This window comes from Triturus cristatus, chromosome 6, assembly GCF_964204655.1.
Source record: "Triturus cristatus chromosome 6, aTriCri1.1, whole genome shotgun sequence".
In the NCBI taxonomy this organism is placed as follows: Eukaryota; Metazoa; Chordata; class Amphibia; order Caudata; family Salamandridae; genus Triturus; species Triturus cristatus.
This window is the reverse complement of record NC_140589.1, coordinates 1378007594-1378026484: the sequence shown is the minus strand read 5'-3', so window position 1 is coordinate 1378026484 and position 18891 is coordinate 1378007594. Positions and strand designations below refer to the sequence as shown.

Genomic DNA, 18891 nt, shown 5'->3' with positions numbered 1-18891 from the left:
GCTCATTAGATCACAACCTCATCAGTCTGCTTTAACTAATTATATGAACAAAATGTCAGACTGCCATTTTCAATGTGAAAAAGCATGGCAGCCACTCAAAAAACCAAAGACCGGTGACAATTTTTCACAAAAACATCCACACCTCAGGTTAAAGCATTTTGTGATCTAAGATATAACTTAAAAGACAGCAGAGTGACACTACCAAATAGGAATTTCAAGTTAAGACAGACGGGAGAATCTGAATTCCAAAGGATTCAAGCACTTGGTGCTGAGGAGACTGGCTTCAAATGAGAAGACGAAGTAATGTCCTTCTACTCAGCTTGAATCCTTTCGGCCTACTTTTCCCTTCCCAACTATCAGACAACTTGCTCAAACCACATAGACACACAGTAAAGAGTGCATTTCTAATTCTTGTTGTCTAGGTAGAAAAAGTCTCTTTCACTACCGCAAATACTAAATGATGAATACTTCAGACAGGTGTTATTTTCTGTCATAGGGTAACATGCATTTCAGTGATCTTTTTTTGAAGGCAGTAACTCTTTACACGTGCTCTTCACATACATTACCACTTCATTAATTGTTTTCTTCTTATGAAGGCTAAATGTTAACGCCTAGAAATCTATGCTATTAATCAGTTTACAGAGTGCTGAAATTCTGAACAGTACATCTAAGCACTGTAAACCTTTTTGGGAGTATTTAGTAGAGGTGGGCCCTCAATAGCCTATGAAAACTTTATTGCTGTAAAAGTAAGGCAGCACCTTCTTCCATTTAAGGAAAAAATCTAATTCTGTTGTATTTTAATCATCTTAGGAAAAACCCTCTGTTACTGAAAACTAGTTTCCAAAGAAATAACTCAGTCTAATAGAGCTAACATGTTTGTAAGGTTAGTTGTTGTTTTTCTGTCCTTATTGTTTTGTTGTTCTTATAAAAAACACCTGTGGAATGTATTCCGTCATGTATTCATGGGGTAAGCTTGAAATGGTACGGTCAATGTTTCTTCACCTCATGCACTGTGTGTAGAGGGTGTCGTTTCCAGAGTCAGACGGGGTTCGCAGGGTCCTGTGGCACAAGGGGCCCCCATACTGCAGGGGTCCCAACCCTTTATGGCCCTCAATTGAACACAAGGCCAATGAATGTCTGAGATATTGAAGATTCAGGGCCCCCTCTTCATATTCTGCCGGTGCATCATTTTGCGTCCAGCCATTGCCAAGAGTCAATTTAGGACAGCAGTTAGAATCACTTATACAAATCTCGCCCTTCTTTGCGTGACTATTCGGCATCCGCAAGGATGTAGCAGTTTTTGTGACATACGGTTTCTGTCATCCCATATCCCATCAAGTGCTCTAGTTTTTTTTCACAACCTGAATGTGGCAGGGCATCTGCAGTCCAAATCTCTCTTTTTCAGTGAAACGTGTCATAGAAACTGAAAAGGTGTTGTGTCTGTGCCTTGTATGTTTATTTCTTGACACAAATATAGACTTTTTTTTAGTCTTTAAAGGGACTTTTTGTTTAAAAATTGGATGTTTTTGCATACTCTAAAAAGCAGCATAGGTCCACATAAGGGATATTTTTGGTTCAAAAGGAGAAGAGTGGGTGGGAATTGAGAGATGTGGTGACTTAAAGCAGGAAGTCTCATCTAGTTAGGAGACAGCATGTCCTTTTTAAAAGCGATTTCCAACCTGCAAATGAACATTAACATTACGTGTAAACTTCAGGCTAAAATTAAAATATCGTTCTGGCTTCATCTGAGGACGAGAGCTTCAATCAGGCAGACGCTTTGGTGAAATGTGGACTTTCTGCAAAAGTGATTTACTTTCCCATACCCATTTACCTTCAAGGGGGTTAACCAAAGGTCATTGCTACAATTTCTCTGAAGCACACAGTTATGACCACTTGTCAGAGACAAAGGTAACCTCTACAGAGACGGTCGGGTCCATTTCTGATTAGACAAGTGAGTAAAGTGAGATGTTGGCTTTGAAGTAGCAGGTTTTTTTCACGTATGTACAGCTCCAGAATTTTTCATGACGAACTTCCGGGAAAGAGCTGTCACGCTCTATGCATTGATTAATCTGGGAGCTTTAAGAGATGTAGACTTTGTGTTTATTGTATCTTGGGCACTTTATGATTAGCAATGAGCTTTGATTTTGTGTCCAATGAGAATGGTGAAATGGCACATAGTGGTGTGTAGCTGACCTGCTAATGAACTGATGAGGTAACACATGCTGTTTGCTAACCACAACACATGTGTAAGAGCGCACAATAGAAAATGGAAACAATTACTATTGGTAAAGTCTCCCTGCATACTCATACACATGCGAAATCCATTGCAAACGTGTGTTGGTTGTGCACATATATAGGTATGTGTGTGTAGGTGTATATATACATTTATGTATATGCCCACTTGTAATTACATAAAGTTAGATTATATATAGCTTATTTTTTGCATATTTCATGGTGCAGAATATTCTGCTTAAAACAAGATGTATGTTTTATGAATTTCATATTGATAATGTTCTGTCTTGTGCAAACTAAAAGTTGTTATTGATTTATGTTTTATTTTGTGTGTGTATATTATATATATGTGTTAGGTGTTTGTTATGTTTGGAGATACAGTTGAACGAATTTTTGTGATATTTGACTGTGACATTCAGTGCTTTGGCTGGGAGTAGCCAGGTGATGGAGGACTGGGACCCAGGGGCATAAGGGGGCCTCTACACCAACATGATGGCTGTGTTTTACTCCCTGGGTGGAGAGCAGGGCATCAAATGTCCTTCCTTGCAGCAGGGCCCATGGCACTGTTTCGACTCTGATGGCATACAAGAGCACACTAAGGGACAGGCTACCTATTTCATGCCGCCAGTAGCCATGGACTGCTGATCGTTTCCTTTAGGATAGCTATATGTTACTCAACTACAGGGTTTAGAATGCAGGCCAGCCTGATACTAGCATTTCAAATTAAGATAGATGCACATAGGTATGTGTAGTGACTTGGCAATCACATTTTTCAGCAAGGAAACCTCAAACATATTTCAACAGCTGCACATTTTTCAGAATTTTGCAAGGCTATATAAAATTGATTGATAATACCGTATGTGCTTCTTGTCCATAGCAACACATCTTTGGTTTCTTTTTTTGTTTTTTGTCAAAACTGTTCTCTGAATAATATAAAATATTTTGTTGAACAATTTGCGTGCGTTTCAATAAGTGTGCTTTCAATACTCGATTTATATTGGGCTGTTTGGGTTTAATTTTTTATTGTACTGTTTGGTTGCATTTCATTTTCACTTGTGTCCAAATTCAGGAATGCCTTCAGAAGGTATGCGTTTCTTTTAAATCAGGGCTCTCATTTCACATTTTAATTTTTTATTGTACTGTTTGGTTGCATTTCATTTTCACTTGTGTCCAAATTCAGGAATGCCTTCAGAAGGTATGCGTTTCTTTTAAATCAGGGCTCTCATTTCACATTGTGCCTATCCACAAATAATGCTATTGTTTGATCTCAAGAGTGTTAGCAATCAGCTACATTCCTATATGATAATTTAAACAGAAATGTCTGCCAATTTCTTACCTCTACTGATGTAATCATGACTACAGAAGTGTGATATTGTTTGACGAAGGGTGTGCTTATTAATAACTGGAAAGCTGACTTCACTCAGGAGCAGCAAATAAAGAGTATTTTTGGTGAGCGTTCCTTATTCTATATTAATGTTCAAATCCTATCCAACAATGCAATTGTAATAGTTCCTTGCTTACAGGATTGCATAGTGCCTTGTGGCATTACAGCAGGCTATGAAACCAACAGTGATTATGTGCAGTGCCACAGCATGTGATCTGACATGACACTCTCGAACACATTGTACAAATAAGGAAAATTCCCCCTGGCTTTGGCTTTACACAGCTCCTAAGAATGTCCCCCAGCTTTATATTGTCAAAAGCAATTTGCGAAACATGTTTACTTCTAGGAAATCTCACATCTGAGAAATGCATTCACTAAAGGACTCGAATTGTTGTTGAGTTAAACATGAAAATATCTGAAACTTTGAATGTGCCCTAAAATTGACTGTAGTTGTGGCACAACTCACTGTGCTACCAAGGGCTAAACGTGTACAAAATACCTGCCTGTGTTTTAGCTCTCCTCGTAAAACTGTGTGGTATCTATCACTTCTATTGCTGTGTTAAGAGAAGAGACTTGACATATTTGAGGACTCAATGGTGTTCCTTATATATTGATCATAACATGGGGGTTGAGATACCAGGAGGTGTTTGAGGAAGTGTAGTTAGAGTTGTTCCTGACTTATCTGTGGCACCTATGATGTCTGCTGCTCCTTGTTATTTAGTGTGGTGATTTGTGGTTCAGATGGGTGATGATCTAAAATGAATGTTGTAAAAGAAATTCAGCAACTCAGTTTTTGGTGGTAGTCATTTCATGCTAATCCAAATTTGGACATAGACTGAGCTTAGTGAAGTGTCCAAGAAAATATAGCTGCATCACACACTTGGAAAATAATATTTGTTCGTATACATTAATTGATAGTGCTGGTAGGCGAGAGGTTGTATGTCTGGAAACATCTACAGAAATATCATCTTGCATACATATTGCGTGGTAAATATTGTATGAATTCATAATGTCTCCATGGGTGCAGGTATTCTGTTAATGCGCTATCATTTGTAAAAGAAGAAGTACTGGTGCTCCAAACCCAAAGCTAGCGCTATCAAAGGTTGGTTATTAACGCACAACATGGCAAGACGAAATATGGGAGTTGATGATTATTTAGACATGTAAAAAAGGATTTCCAAGGTAACATTTTTCAGGTGTAGCCCAGCTTTCTCAATAGTTTCAAATGAAATAACAGAACATCTGCATTTTGCCTTTGTAATATTGTGTATCAACTTAAGATGTGTTACTAGGTTTTTGCAATGTAACCTTCATGTACCGATAGTGTGTGTCATTTGTTTTTTTCGTTGTTTCATTTTGTTTTCTTTTTTAATTTGCATTGCAGGGTCATATTTACTAATGCCTAACTGTATTTGAGACACACCTGAGGCACCACCATGCATCTTGCAAACAGTACCACAAAGAAGATGAGCAGGCCCTTAGTGAACAGGAACCAGCCCCCAACCCTCGCTGAAGCTGTGCCCTCACAGTAGCCATTTTTCCTGGCTCTTGTGTCAGCACTTAAACACTGGTGCACTCACAACAGAGGGGGCAGCAATTAGGTGTAGAAGTGATCGTGGTTGAGTACTATACAGATGATCTTGTGTATTTCCTTCTTTATTGCAGCATCTTGGTCAGATATTCTGTACGTAGAATCAAAGTGCCACATACAATACTTTTGAACTAAAGGAAACCAAAACCAAAATGCGTGAGAGCAGAAAAAGCGAAACAAAAAAACCCAGGAACACTCGACACATTGATTATTGTTCATTCAAGCACTGCCCATGAAGACCTGGATAAAGTAATTCTATACCAGGGGAATCATAGCTCATTGTCCTAACTTAGAGTATCAGAGAGGAGAAGCAAGTTGGTGGTTGACTCTGGAGCTCTTTGAAAATGGATGTCGATAGTGGTTGAGAGATGTCTTTAAGCATAGTAGGACCGTTTCTATTTTGAGTTTTAGGGTGGCATTTCAGACATCACAGTGGAAAGTAATCGTCTTTCTGCGGCAAGAGAGGTTTAAGTATGATGAGATAGTGAAGGGCCTGTGATCGGATGGGGAAAATAGGGATATAGTGAGAGGTGGACAGTGCCAGGTAGGGACGAGTAAGAGCTTGAGTTGATTTGAGCCTAAGTATAAGGCTGTTGTAGAGGACTTGTGAAGTACATGCCCGCTTGCTTGCCATCCGGAAAGGTATTTATATGTCTAACGAGCGTGGGAAGTTGAATTAGCTATACATGACAAAGCCTCATTATTTCTAAGGTCCAGAACTTGGTAGGACGCTTTCCTGCGAACTAGAGGAGGATTGTGATTTTGGATGAGTGAAAGGCAACATTTTACACATATTTCAGGTTTTCTGATTTTGAATTAGGGTAGTAGTTGAAAGGCAGATTAGAAAGAATTTGAGAAATGTATTTACGAGTCAATATACCAGACACTACCTCTACTGTAGAGTAAAACATAGGTTTAGGACAACTGTCCCTGAGAAGGTGGATACCTACCAATAATGAAAACATTAGAAACCGCTTGTTGTTATTTATATAATGATGTATGATGATGCCAGTACTAAGAACAGTGACCCATGTAGGTATTAAGAATAGTAAGTAACAAAATTCGAACCTACTTCTGACACCACGTAGGTACTGCGCATTTCCCAGAGATCTCAACACGTACAAATTGAGTATTTCCAGAGAAAATTGTGGCAACTCAACAATGCCCTTTGCCATTAGATAAGAATTGATAGCAGTGCCCAATGGTAAATTAAACCAAAACTCACTGAGAGAACGAAGAACATAAGCAAGCAGACATCCCCGGCATCCAGCATGTGCATGCTATCATCCACCACCAGAAAGGTAGCTGTCTTGATGTCATAACCTGACTCGATATTGATGAAGTGAATGATGTGAAAGGTGGTATTAGATTCCTCTTGGACATTATACTTGGAAGGTGTGTATCGGTTGAGACAAACTTCATATGTACGACCAATTAGAAATTCTCAGAATGTTCTTCTGGGAATCTGAGAGACTTGCACAGATTCCGTCAGCCAGTGAAGGAAAATGTTATCCTTCACAGTGATAAATGTGGTCTTCACATTGAGCGTTTATTAAATTTATTCTGCTCCCTGTCCTACTTGAGCACCAATGGCTCGGCTCTGTCGGTTAGGGCGATCTCAGTTGCCTTTGTGGCCTAAATTCCAATTGCCAGCAACTGAGTAGACTACATGACTCAAAGTGATTTCCAGATTGGATGCTTGCTAATTTTCTAAGAATATCAGTGAAAAAGAGACTGTATAAGTACAGTGATAGTTGTGTTTTGCAGGTCATATGGTACTAGTGAAGATCCTGTCACTGAGCCATCCGAGATTGGTGAGCAGTGGCCAGAACTGTGCATATTTTTCACAACTGTAGACGGGCATGAGCCTTCATCGATTGATATTTCGGTTACTCGTAGTTGAAGTTTTTTTTATATCCTTCTTTGTTACTAAATCTAAACTGCAGAAGTACACTGTTCCATTGAATATAATGGTTTCTTCTCTTTTCCCTAGACCTAAAGTAAAAGATGTTTAAAGTATTTCTTCCATGACATGGCTACACTTTTATTTCTAATTGTTTCTATTTGGAATGCAACAATCTCTTGAAATTTTGAGTGAACGTTTGTTCAGCTTTATACTTTTTTGATTTAGTTTAAAACTTTTAGTGGTCTTTCTTTGTTTTCCTGAAAGGAAAAAGAACACTCTTTCTTTGCAGTGTTTCTTGGCTACATTGTTTGTTAGTCCTGTTTAGCCTTCAGTTAGTTATATGATTTCAGTTGCTATTTGAGGAAGCACTAATTATGGCATTGCTTGGTTTTACATTTTTGGATTGTCTTTAATAGAGCTAACTTTACTTAAATCAAATAAGTGCTGCAAGGTCATATTATTGGCAATAACAGTGCTATACAAATATCTGTTAATATAGCACAACCTAACATAACACATTCCTCAGCAAAGTATTATACTATATTAAAAGATAAGTGTTACTGATTTGGGAGGCTACTTTTATTTGCTGATTGTGTGAAGGTGCAGATAGTCATACCTGCATACCATAGCATTTGTCTCATTGATTTGTTAAATATCTTTCCTGGTCTGAACGACTTTCATCATCAATCTTCAAGCTCCAGCTTTCAATTCCTGGAGGCAGATCGTTATCTCACTTAATAGACAACAAGTTAGCTCGGTTTTAAACTGCACACGTGATGTGTACAGGCTGAGTTCCCTGGGCTAAGACAAACTGGTCTGATCAGATCTGTGAATAGATTTGTATACTTTAATTAACAGTTTAAAAGCACTAAACAGAATCAAGAAATGAATCCACCTTGCTTCGCTTGCAGAAAAAAAGTGCAATTATCCTAGTGTTTACAACACTAAGCGGTGATGGTGATGACATTTCCCCTTAAGCTCAAAACATTCCTTTTGAAATCAGCCCTATTGGAAAACACAGCGATTTGGATAGGTGAACGTCCCTGTAAATGGCGTAACAACCTGACTGGAAGCCCATGTGTCGAAGAGCCACTGAGAATTGGATACAAACGTTTATGAAACACTAACATGAACATACAGTTGAATCTATAAGGTGTTTGCATTTGTGCGTGTTTTGCTTCACTTTGAAGAAAATGTGGTTTCATTCTTGTATATGAAGAACATTTCCAATTCAATTACCTTTCCTCTTCTCAATGTAAGCTGCATTTCTGAACATCAATACTTTTCTATTTCTGCTTCAACCTTGATTATGCTCTTGTTATTTCACTCTACTGGCATTACTCCTTGTAATCAACAATGTAATCTCTTCACCTCACTCCAAGGTTCCTTCCCTACCCATTCTTCTTAACCTATCTGCAGCATTCAATGTGGCTGATCATATTATTCTCGGAAACACTCTGTCATTGGTCCCTCTGCTCCATGCTTTTCCATGTTTTCTTATTTCTTATGTGGTTTTTATTATGGTAGCCAGGGTGGACTCTACTCTTTTCAACTAATTCTTCACTATGGTATTACTGAGGGTTTTCTTTTCTGAAGAAGCAAGCACCATATTGGCTTCCATCATCACATTTTCATTGCCTATTCTGTCATGTTTTCACTGATGATTTACACATTTGTTCCACTTTCTCACAATCATTTTATGACACTATTTCAAATACATCACTTATGTTATTTATGGGATTTGTAATCTCTGTCCTCCTCTGAACGTAAATGACACACAAATTTCTCTTTTTACATGTTTCTTGCCCTATGTCTTTCACATTTCCTACTACTTTCTTCCTCACTTCATTGCTTCCACACTCTGTCTATGGCCTGGTTCTTTAGAAACATCCCAAGCTCTGCACCTGCAGTTTTCTGACCTCGCATGGGTGCACATTTCTACATTTTTAGTTTTCTTAAATGTTGTTCAAGGAATGGGTAGAAAATTGCAACAGTTGCGTAATTCCTCACATGAAAAACCTGTTGTGAATTCCTTTTTTGCAAGCAAACTATGCAAGTATGTTATTTTGTGGGCAACAAAATTAGACCAAGCAAATGCAGAGGCTTTTAATCTTTTTCTATTTCTTTCTCAGTGGGAAAAATATATTTCCCCATAAAGACACTCTTATCCCTACATGCACATCACATTTATTTGAGGGTTGGGGAGGTAGAGAGTGTCACTTCACCCCTCACTTCCACCCCTCCCAGCCTCCACCAACCTCCACAGAAATGCATTTACTGTTGTGCTTATCAGCAGAAACTCTACGACCATTTCCATGGTGGGAAAGGATCAGAAACTGGATTGTAAATACTTGTGGTCACAAACATTCAGAACTTCCCCCTCCCTGGAATGACCACTCTCCATACAGAAGAGGAGATTTATTCACACAGAAGCATCTTGGCATCTTAAGGCTAAATCCATTAATAATTTTAGAACTAACTTTAGTAAATGGCAAAAGTCTGTAGTGATATCTCATGTTATTTTTTTTTTTAAAGCAAGGAAGAGATGTACATGTTCTAATAGCTTTGTTGCTCAATCCCAACTTTGACTCATTCTCAGTATTGTCCTCCAAAATGTCCTTTGTATCTCACACTAGAGACCTTTCAACCTCATAATATCTATACAATTGTTCTGCTCCTGGTAGTGAAACTCTCGTTTTTATCATCCTCATTGCAACTTATCCATTATTTTTTACTGATCCACCTTCACTCTTTTGATCTATCCAGCTTTAACTATCGATTTCGCTCCTCTATACACATTCTTGTTGCCCACATATCTCCACATTGCATGGCACTCTCTTTTGATGCCTGCTTCTAACTCTATTTACTTGTTCTACTTAGCAAAGGTATTCACGGCTCTGTACTTCTTCAGATGTCTTCTTTAAAAAATGTCTTCCCCATTTTCTGTGGTCTATCTCTCAGTTCCAACTAATCCCTGAACAAGCGTGTACTAAACCTCACTTTTGATATTTTACAATGAACGTCCCTAAACTCTCCCAGTCTCTTGCGGTCTCCAACTTTTACTCTTTTCTAAAAAATCACTTTACTTCTACTACTTTCGCTGGCCATTCCCATGCTTTTGCAACCCATAATCAACTCTTTTAATTATTTATAAATAACATTTGTAATCTATTGTACATATGCACTGTATTCATTTCTCTTCCAGATCGCTGTATGGAAAGTGATTTATAAATAAAAATAAATAATTGAATAAAAATGTTTTATTTGTAAATATGCATGCATGTTTTTTTTTAGAAGTCATTCATCAAAGACTGTAGCGAACTCCAGGATAAATATACCTAAAAGTAGGAAATTACAAGCCAAGACACGTTTCATAGATTCAGGTATTCAAAACCCTTTTTATATTTTTATTTTTCAGTTTAATCTGGCATGAGTTTTCCTGTATGTACGGAAACAGTAAACCAAACATAAACATACAGAACTCCTGACTTTAAAAATAAATGCAAATTCAAACAACCAAAATTAATGTCAAGATCTAAAAGCAAACACAAATTTATACCATCCAAAACTTAATATTAAAGAACATCTTCGCGGAAAATATTACGGAAGATGAAGGCACAGATCTGGTTAATGGTAATTCGAATACATTTAATAAAAAAATCTTTTTTTTCGTTTTTGGTCCATAGGTCAGAAACACTGTCACAACAATATAAAAAAGTCATTATAGTACAGTTACATATCACATAGTACCCACAGATTTCGGAGATAGTGATATAATGCCACTATCCCAAATGCTATGTCAGTGGTTCACAACCACACTCTCCAGCACATTATCTACCATGTTGATGCATTCCCTCACCAGACAAGGGGGATTATTACCCAGAGAATCAGATATCTTCATCAACATCAAAGGGCATTCAGAGAGATCCTCTGTTACTTTTTCATTTCTGAGTTTTCTGCATATGATGTTCATCAGCGAAGCCCCATTGCTGCAGGTCATACTTCCAGCATGTCAAACCAAGAGCTGCCCAGGGGAACCTAATGAATGGCAATTCACCTTTTCGCTAAGACAGGCCCATAGGCCTACATCATTATACAATGCTTTTATTTGCACCATACACCAAGCAGGCACCTTACTCCAAAATCAATCCACCCCAAGATGCACCCATTTCTTGCGTAAAAAATCTGTTACATGTGCACCACATTGCCCCCTATAGCTAGCCAACTTGCTCTCTCGCTCTTCTTTGTGTTGCCCCCTGTCCTTCATTAGGGCTGCGTATAAAACTATTATTTGCCTCCTACACCCTTCTAAGTCCAATAATCATGACATGACAGCATGTTGTGCAAGGACCTTTGGGAACCTATTCCACACTGTACCCATAGTGTTAGCCAATGTAACATAGTGGAGAAATTGTCCTGCCCCAAACCAAATTGGTCTTACGCCTTTTCAAATATAAGATCTATTACTGGGGAACAAGCCTCTGTTGTGTCGGGTTGTATTGCAAACGGCTCCACACTTCCAGTTCCTTACTTAATATTATTCGAAAAGCTCAAACCCCCTGGCATCACAGGTCGCGGACCTCCTGTCAGCACCAACCACCTTCCACATGGAACTTTGCATGAGCTCCAAACATTTTTAGAACCCTAAAACCCAACATTCTTAGAAACCCTAAAACATTCCTAATCCAACAGTCCTCACCTTTTAGGCAGACACCTTCTAGCCAGCTATGGAAAGAAGTATCTCTTACCATATTGCCAAATGGTTTGAGGGACCATATGGTCATTTTCTTTGCAAACAAAGGTCTGCTCAGGACCGTTATCGCCATTTTATGCCACAGTTCTCTGTAGACTGTTGGAACAGGTAGGGTACACCTCTCATGACCCCTGTTTCATCAAAGGAAGTTCAGATAGTGTGTGTTGATCATATATGCCTGCTAGCAGTGCATTTTTGCAATTGAGTCCCTCCTCGACCCTGTATAGTGCATGTTGTATCTGTGCCGCTTCATAGTACAGGAATAGATCCAGGAGTTCCAGGTCTCCTACACCCAAGGCAGGTTCAGCATGGCTGCTTTTACATGGCTGCACCACCTAACTCACATTAAGGCACATAACAGGCTATCCAGCTGTCGAAACGTGTTCAGGATGTGGCTGAGCATATTCTCCAGCACATACAGGTATCCGAGAGGAAGGCCGAAGTTTCCATGGTAATCCTACCCATAATCGAGAGGGGTATAATTCTCCAAAACTCCACCGACCAGCTCAATCTTTCCACCACTCTGCCCACATTAAGCGTATATTGGGAATACCTAAGAATTATTATAAAATGGATTGGGGCAGGTTTTTAGGCCTTGGGTATGAGTTATGTTATAAATATTGGGATTACTACTTGTCTGGATTTTATCGCTCATGATAATTACTGTGTGCGATGAAATACGCATTGCCCAGATATATTTTGATCTTTTGGCATGTCAAACAGGCCAGTATTTGCCGGGGCGGGTGAATGCCCAATAATTGATAGGACATGTAGATTCGGGTGAGGTACGCGCAAAATCCGAATGTTCTGCATCATTTTGTGGGAACAGCTTGGAATGGGCAATACTTATTACACATAAAATATAAGCACAGGAGTATCGGATTTTATTGAGTGAGATAATTATCGCATCTGACAACTGGACATTACAAGGGACTTACATGTAAATTAAAAATGCCAATTAGGTATATGCCAATCAAGCCATATTTAGAGGAGTGATTAGAAGCACTTTAGCACTGGTTAGTAGTGGAAACTGAAAAGAATGAATGGATAGAGGAGAGAGAGATAGAAAGAGCGGAAAAGGGGAGCAGGGCTGGTTTCTGTATTTTTGCCTTCCCATATAGACATATTTTTAAAATATATCTGAACTTCCACTGAGGCGTAGTTGAGATCTCAAAGAACTGGGTGATTTTATACATCTTCAATTTGCTGTTTATCAGCATGGCTGCAGCACAGAAGACATCTTGGGTAGAGAAGTGGGGCTATAATAGAAAGGAGAGCTTGCACAGCATTGCGTCACCACGCAGCACACTTAATATAACTAAGCAGATAATGAGCCAAAAGATACTTGTGTTAGAATTTTTTGGCAAGGACAGATCGGAATTGGGCACGAAAGTCTTTGCCAATCAAGAAAGAGATGCAGGCACTCACACCAAGGGTATCTCTTCAAGCATACATTGGAAGGGCACCTTTCCTCACAAACGCAAACACTTGATTTAAGAGATTTATTTTAAAAATGCTGATCAATCTATTATTCTTTGCACATAAGCACAAGTTTCAATTGTCTGATGTAATCCCACTTGCCAACTCTTGTGAGCGTCATCTGCGTCAAATGAGTAGTGATGTCCACTTTCACCACAGCACCTACAAAAGCTCCGTGCAAATTCACTAATAAGGGGGTTAACTAGCTGTCTAATCAACGTTAGTAATTTTGAACATACTTTGGTTTGGCTCAATCCTCACATTCAGCAGTTATCTGTCCACAAGGAAGGTAAATAAAACCAGAACCTGCCTCTACCAAAATCCAGCCAGTCTTGTGAGATAATGAGTCTCATGATCAATTCGGTCTCAGAAGTTGAATTGCATAGTAGTTTGTAGCCTTTGAATTTGTCTTCTGCTGCACGCCCTCGCCAAAAGAAGTCAGCACAATAGGATGGGAAGCCAAAATGCCTTGTCTTGTGTATTCTAAAAGCTTGGCATTACGGTGCTGGGAGCCATGACCACATACACCTGGACCACTGTTGTATATATATTTGGCCTAAAAACATCACCACATATATACTGACTGGGCTGACTTGTATGAGGCCAATCTTCACTCTGCTTGGGTGAGGTTTTGCCCATTAACACAGACGTACATGAGACCAAGGCAAGTGTTCATATCTCTGTCTTCACTGGAGATCCAAAAATAAGGATTAATCCCCCAAAACATTTTGGCGAGTCACAGTAGGTCGATGGTATTGCTCACAATAATCATGTTTCTTTAGGATCCATCAGTTATACAAGTACAGCAAACATCTTTTTATCAAGCCTCTAAGGTAATGTGCTGTGTTCCAAGTTTCCTACCAATAAATATATTGACAAAATTGTAAATCAGAAATGAACACCACAGAGAGGAATGGGGCAACAATACTATATTCCTTTGACAGTGCTTTGGCAAGGTGCAACTCAACTTCTTGCTAGAACCTCATCCCTTTGCAGTATCACTTGAAGTAAGAAAACAGCCATTACAATGACTATTAACAACTTCACAGTTTACCTCATAAGGGCCACAAAGAAACTTTGAAATCCTACTTTGCCTGTGGAACCTCAGTGACTGTCTCATCACAAGACCCCAGGTGGTCAGAGTGTTGCGGGCAACGATAGATACCAACCCTATTGGAATTACGAGATCCTCTGTAAATCTGTAGACTCTGTGCATGTCACCCGAATATTTTGGTTGCTGAAAGCCATAGAGTCAGTTGGTGAAATGCTGGAGAGTAATAAGGAATAACTAGGGAAAATAAGATAAGAATTACCCACTTCAATATTGCTGTATAACTTTTGGGGACCCTCAGGGTCTCACTTGTAATCCTCGCTAGCTCTGCCCATATCCCAGATTTTATGATGCTCCTAGTATTGAAACTCCTGGAGCAGGGGAGGCTGGATGGGAATTGGGAAACCAGGGCACTCTTAATGGGACCATGAATATGTATCAGAGGGGTCATGCCACATGGTACTTTGCCCACTGGATTACTTTTCTCGATGAGGAACATAGGACAGATGCCACTTGTGGGCTGTACTTTTGCACTGTTAACTGTTGCATATGTGAGGGTTACACACCATTGATCTCTTCTGAGCGAATGTTTCTTTCAGGTATCACTTAAGAATAGTAATTTTCAGGCTTGAAGTTTCTTATGCCATTGCACTGTAAAATGTTCAAGAAACCACTCAATGGCCTTTAGGTCACTCTGCAACACAAGCCTCAGGAAGGAAACACATGGAAGTAAGCTCTTTCTTCCACTTCTCCAGACAGTGCCCTGCCTGTAGAAAACATGAAAAGATCAATGTGCTATGACATCACTTTCTAGAACACAGAATGTGAGGTATGCCCTGGTAGATCCACTTCACCTTAATTCCCACAATGCTACTGAGGTGATATTCAAGAAAATGCCCTTCTACCTTTGTTCTGTGCTTAGTTTGTAAAATATAAGTTCTGGGGCCCAATTTTTTTCTGAGGAGCCTATAGCACACACTGTCAAATGTTGAGGTTGCAGAATACCAAGGCTGCCTTATCTTCTTTACGCCTTATGCCTTTTTGTTCTACCATCCTATACTTCCTGTATCTTTTTTTTTTTACTTTTCAGGCTCTTTTTCATTAGTGTTTTCTCACGTTGTCACTGTTTTTCAATGTGTTTCTTCCCCCTTCTTTTCTGCCATTCTCCCTCTTGCTCTGGGTCAATGATTCAATATGCAAAATAAGTCCCAGTACCCAAAAATGTTGCAATTGCCTACCACCTGCACCCAATGCACACATTAGACACTGTGCAGCTTCAGGTAAAGGCGTTGCTGGGTAAGAATTGGGCCTCTGGTTTTGATTCTTAATTTGACAGGATGCAGAGGTTGATAGTTACTTTGTTACCCTTACCATGCTCCATTAGGTTTCCATGCTACCTATAAACTGGCTCATGCACCAACCAATGTTCCTCCTTTTCAATTTTTTTTTTAAACCTTCTCCAGAAATGGACTGGCAATGTTTTCAACATATACCATAGAATGTAGCTCGAGAATGTTATGGGGCGATCAAACATATGGCCTTAAGGAGTGAAAAGACATGCATATGTAGCATCGTCCTCCTTTTGCGTTAATGGTGAAAGTCCTGTGGATGTTAAGTTTACAATTAAAATTAATCTACTAGAGTTCCGGGACAGAAGAGTGACCACAAGAAAGCAGCAAGAGTCTTACATTTTTCCTCAGTTCATAAAGGGTATTTTATTTATGAACTTTGAAGTCGGTTCTCATTTGTGAATCCAACACCTCAGAACAGATATGAAACACACATTAGACAGTGGGTACTGTAAGAAAGAACTTAGATGAGGATTTGAGTACAACTCCTGGTAGAATTGCTAAAAATAGCAGAGATGCCAAGTCTCTGCCACCAGTCATAGGCTGAAAATCTCCTTCAAGTAATACGTACATATATTCTAAATTGAGACAAGCAATACATGTAAAAAGGGATGTAAATATTCAACTCAGTGTGCAAGATGTAAAGGGGGCACTTTGAACCCTATATTTACGTAAGACAAATTGATTGGAAATTGGTATGATTCAGCTTCACCTGGTCACTACCCCTCAAGTTGTTAGCAACGCCTCTTCGATCAAGGGGGGGCAAGGGGATGGTTGTCCATAGGGGGACACTCCTTGAGGAATTGCAAAAGTACTGGAGACTATCTTCCACTTAAATTACTATTCAAATCAGGTACCCAGCACTCACGAGAAAATCACAAGAGTGATGATAGGCACCCTTACCCCACAACCCACTTAACCAATGAGGTCTTCTAAAAGGTTGGGCTGGGAAGACAGGAAATTGGGTGCTAGAACACATAAGGGCTCATCGTGAGTACTGTTGTGCCCCTGATTAAGGTGGAAACCTGACTCAAGATTACACTTTGTGGAGAGGAAATTTTAGCACCATTTTCCCCTACACATATTTCACCAGGTAAAACGTGCAATAAAGGTGGGATGAAGCATGCAAGATTCTCAGGTTTGCCCCTTGGAGTGAATGAATACATGCAGTTTTACCTTGTCTTTCACAATTCAGAGCTGAAAAATGATGAAAATGTGTCAGTACCACATTGGATAGATACTGAACGCCCCAGTTTGAGTATTTCCATACTGCGTACTACAGTATCAAAGAACAGGCAAGTCTAAGCTTAATGGAGTGATAGGGTCAGCTGCAAGGATGATGCAACCTAGAGGTTAAGTTAGGTGTAGGTCCTTTTTCAAGATCCCTACAACAAGAGAATGAAAATTATATATAGGAAAATAGGAGTAAATCAACTGTAACAATGTGAAATGCAAATAAAGCTGCAACTAAATCAAACAACCTAAGAAATTCCTGCTTCTTTAAAAGCGGTCTTCTTACTACGGCGCCTGTGTTGATTGCACTCCACAATACTGACTACCAACATATGATCAAGGTAAGTAAATGTGAAGTTAAGAATAGTAAATCTATACATATCTAGCCATACACTTCAACTGGAAGGTGTTGGATTTAGCCCAGTGAATGTGCTAAAGGCGCATGAAAGACATGTCTTCCCGAGCCTCATGTGGTTGTCATGGGAGCCATTACTAAAGGTTCGTTAGGCATGCATTTGTTAATGTTCAGAAAGAAGGTAGCGGTTACTTGATAGGTGGTAAAATGCAGACAAACTGAATCTGTCCTGTGGCGTATGAATGTGATGGACCCGTGCATGGTGGCAACATGTTGATGTGAGTGCGCTGATTGGTTGGATTAGGCCTATGGCCAGCAGTATGAAAGTCTTGAGTGTGGTGCATGAATGCCGTTCAATGGACCATAAAGCAGTTGATGCCATGAACAGGCTTTATGGCTTACCTTCAGAAGGCTTGGTTTCAATATTCGGATTCTTTGATAAGGTGTTTGTGCTATGAAGCCAGTAGTTTTAGAGGTGCTAAAACCAACCAGTGTGAGTGGTGGATTAACTTTAAGAAATTAGTGCCAGATTTATATCTGCACCAGTAAGATGGCCCTTGCTAAGAACTCATTGGTTTTTATTTTTTTTCCATTACGGGTAGCTGTGGATTTTGGGCCCTCGCTCATCTGGCACCTAGGCAAACATGCACATTTTTGGAAACTAGACAACCAGGGAAGTGCAGGCGTGCATATTACAGGAATGTTATAGATTGTCTCAGATTTCACTTATACAAAACCTGTGAAATTCAGTAGTTATAATTACCTGAGCTAACTATAACTTACGCCACCGCAAATCACTGCTTATGACCGTACATATTTCATCACATGGTCTTGTATCACAGCTCCGTTGACGACACAAATAAGGTACCTTCCAGCGGGCTAAGGCTGGTCTCTGTATCCAACCTATGCTCCATCGCAGTCGGCCTGAATTTTTGGACTAGTCCAAGTCAAGCGGGCCCAGGTAACCCCGGTTGGTGCTTTACACTTTTAAGCACAATATTTACAGATATTCATAAAAAATTCACAACTCTTGTCCTATTTACTGGATTTTTGTAGCTTTGGTCTTGTTTTGGTAATTAAATTATGCTCGCTCTATTTTTCTAACTAGGTGTGGTATCTTTTTGTGTGGTGTTTTTACTGTTTTTCTGTTTGAAGTGTTGCACAAATACTTTTACATTGCTTCTTAAGTTAAGCCTGACTGGTCTGTGCCAAGCTATCAGAAGGTGAGAACAGGTTAATTTAAGGTGCATTTGTGACTTAGGCTGACTAGGATTGTGGTTCCTGCTTGGACAGGGTGCATATCTCTGCAAACCAGAAACCCAATTTCTAACATTATTCCTAGGATGATGTTTTTTTTTCCGTTCAGCATATTACTCTTGTATAGTGCCTACTTTGAACTAAGTTGCCTCCAGGTGTTTATAAGTGCCACAAAAGCGAGTTCTGCTGTTCAGACTCAAGGCAGTGCGAGTTTATTGTAGTGTTTGTCAGTGGGTCAAAAAGGTGGTCAGAATTCAGGGTCATCCAATCTTTTGTCTCTCTACAGAGTGCACACAGACAA

The 18891-nt window shown here is 39.5% G+C and overlaps 1 protein-coding gene across 3 annotated transcripts in view; it reads left to right on the top strand.

Annotated features, from left to right (window-relative positions):
- Positions 1-18891, top strand: part of CCDC85A (coiled-coil domain containing 85A) — a 193079-nt gene that overhangs the window by 33656 nt on the left and 140532 nt on the right. The window contains exon 3 of one of the 3 annotated variants that reach the window (XM_085612373.1): positions 5001-10315. The exons of the other annotated variants lie outside the window; for them this stretch is intronic. Coding sequence (XP_085468499.1) covers positions 5001-5032 — 32 coding nt within the window. The 3' untranslated portion in view covers positions 5033-10315. Of the gene's footprint in view, positions 1-5000; positions 10316-18891 lie in introns of those variants that run through there. 3 annotated transcript variants of the gene reach the window in all.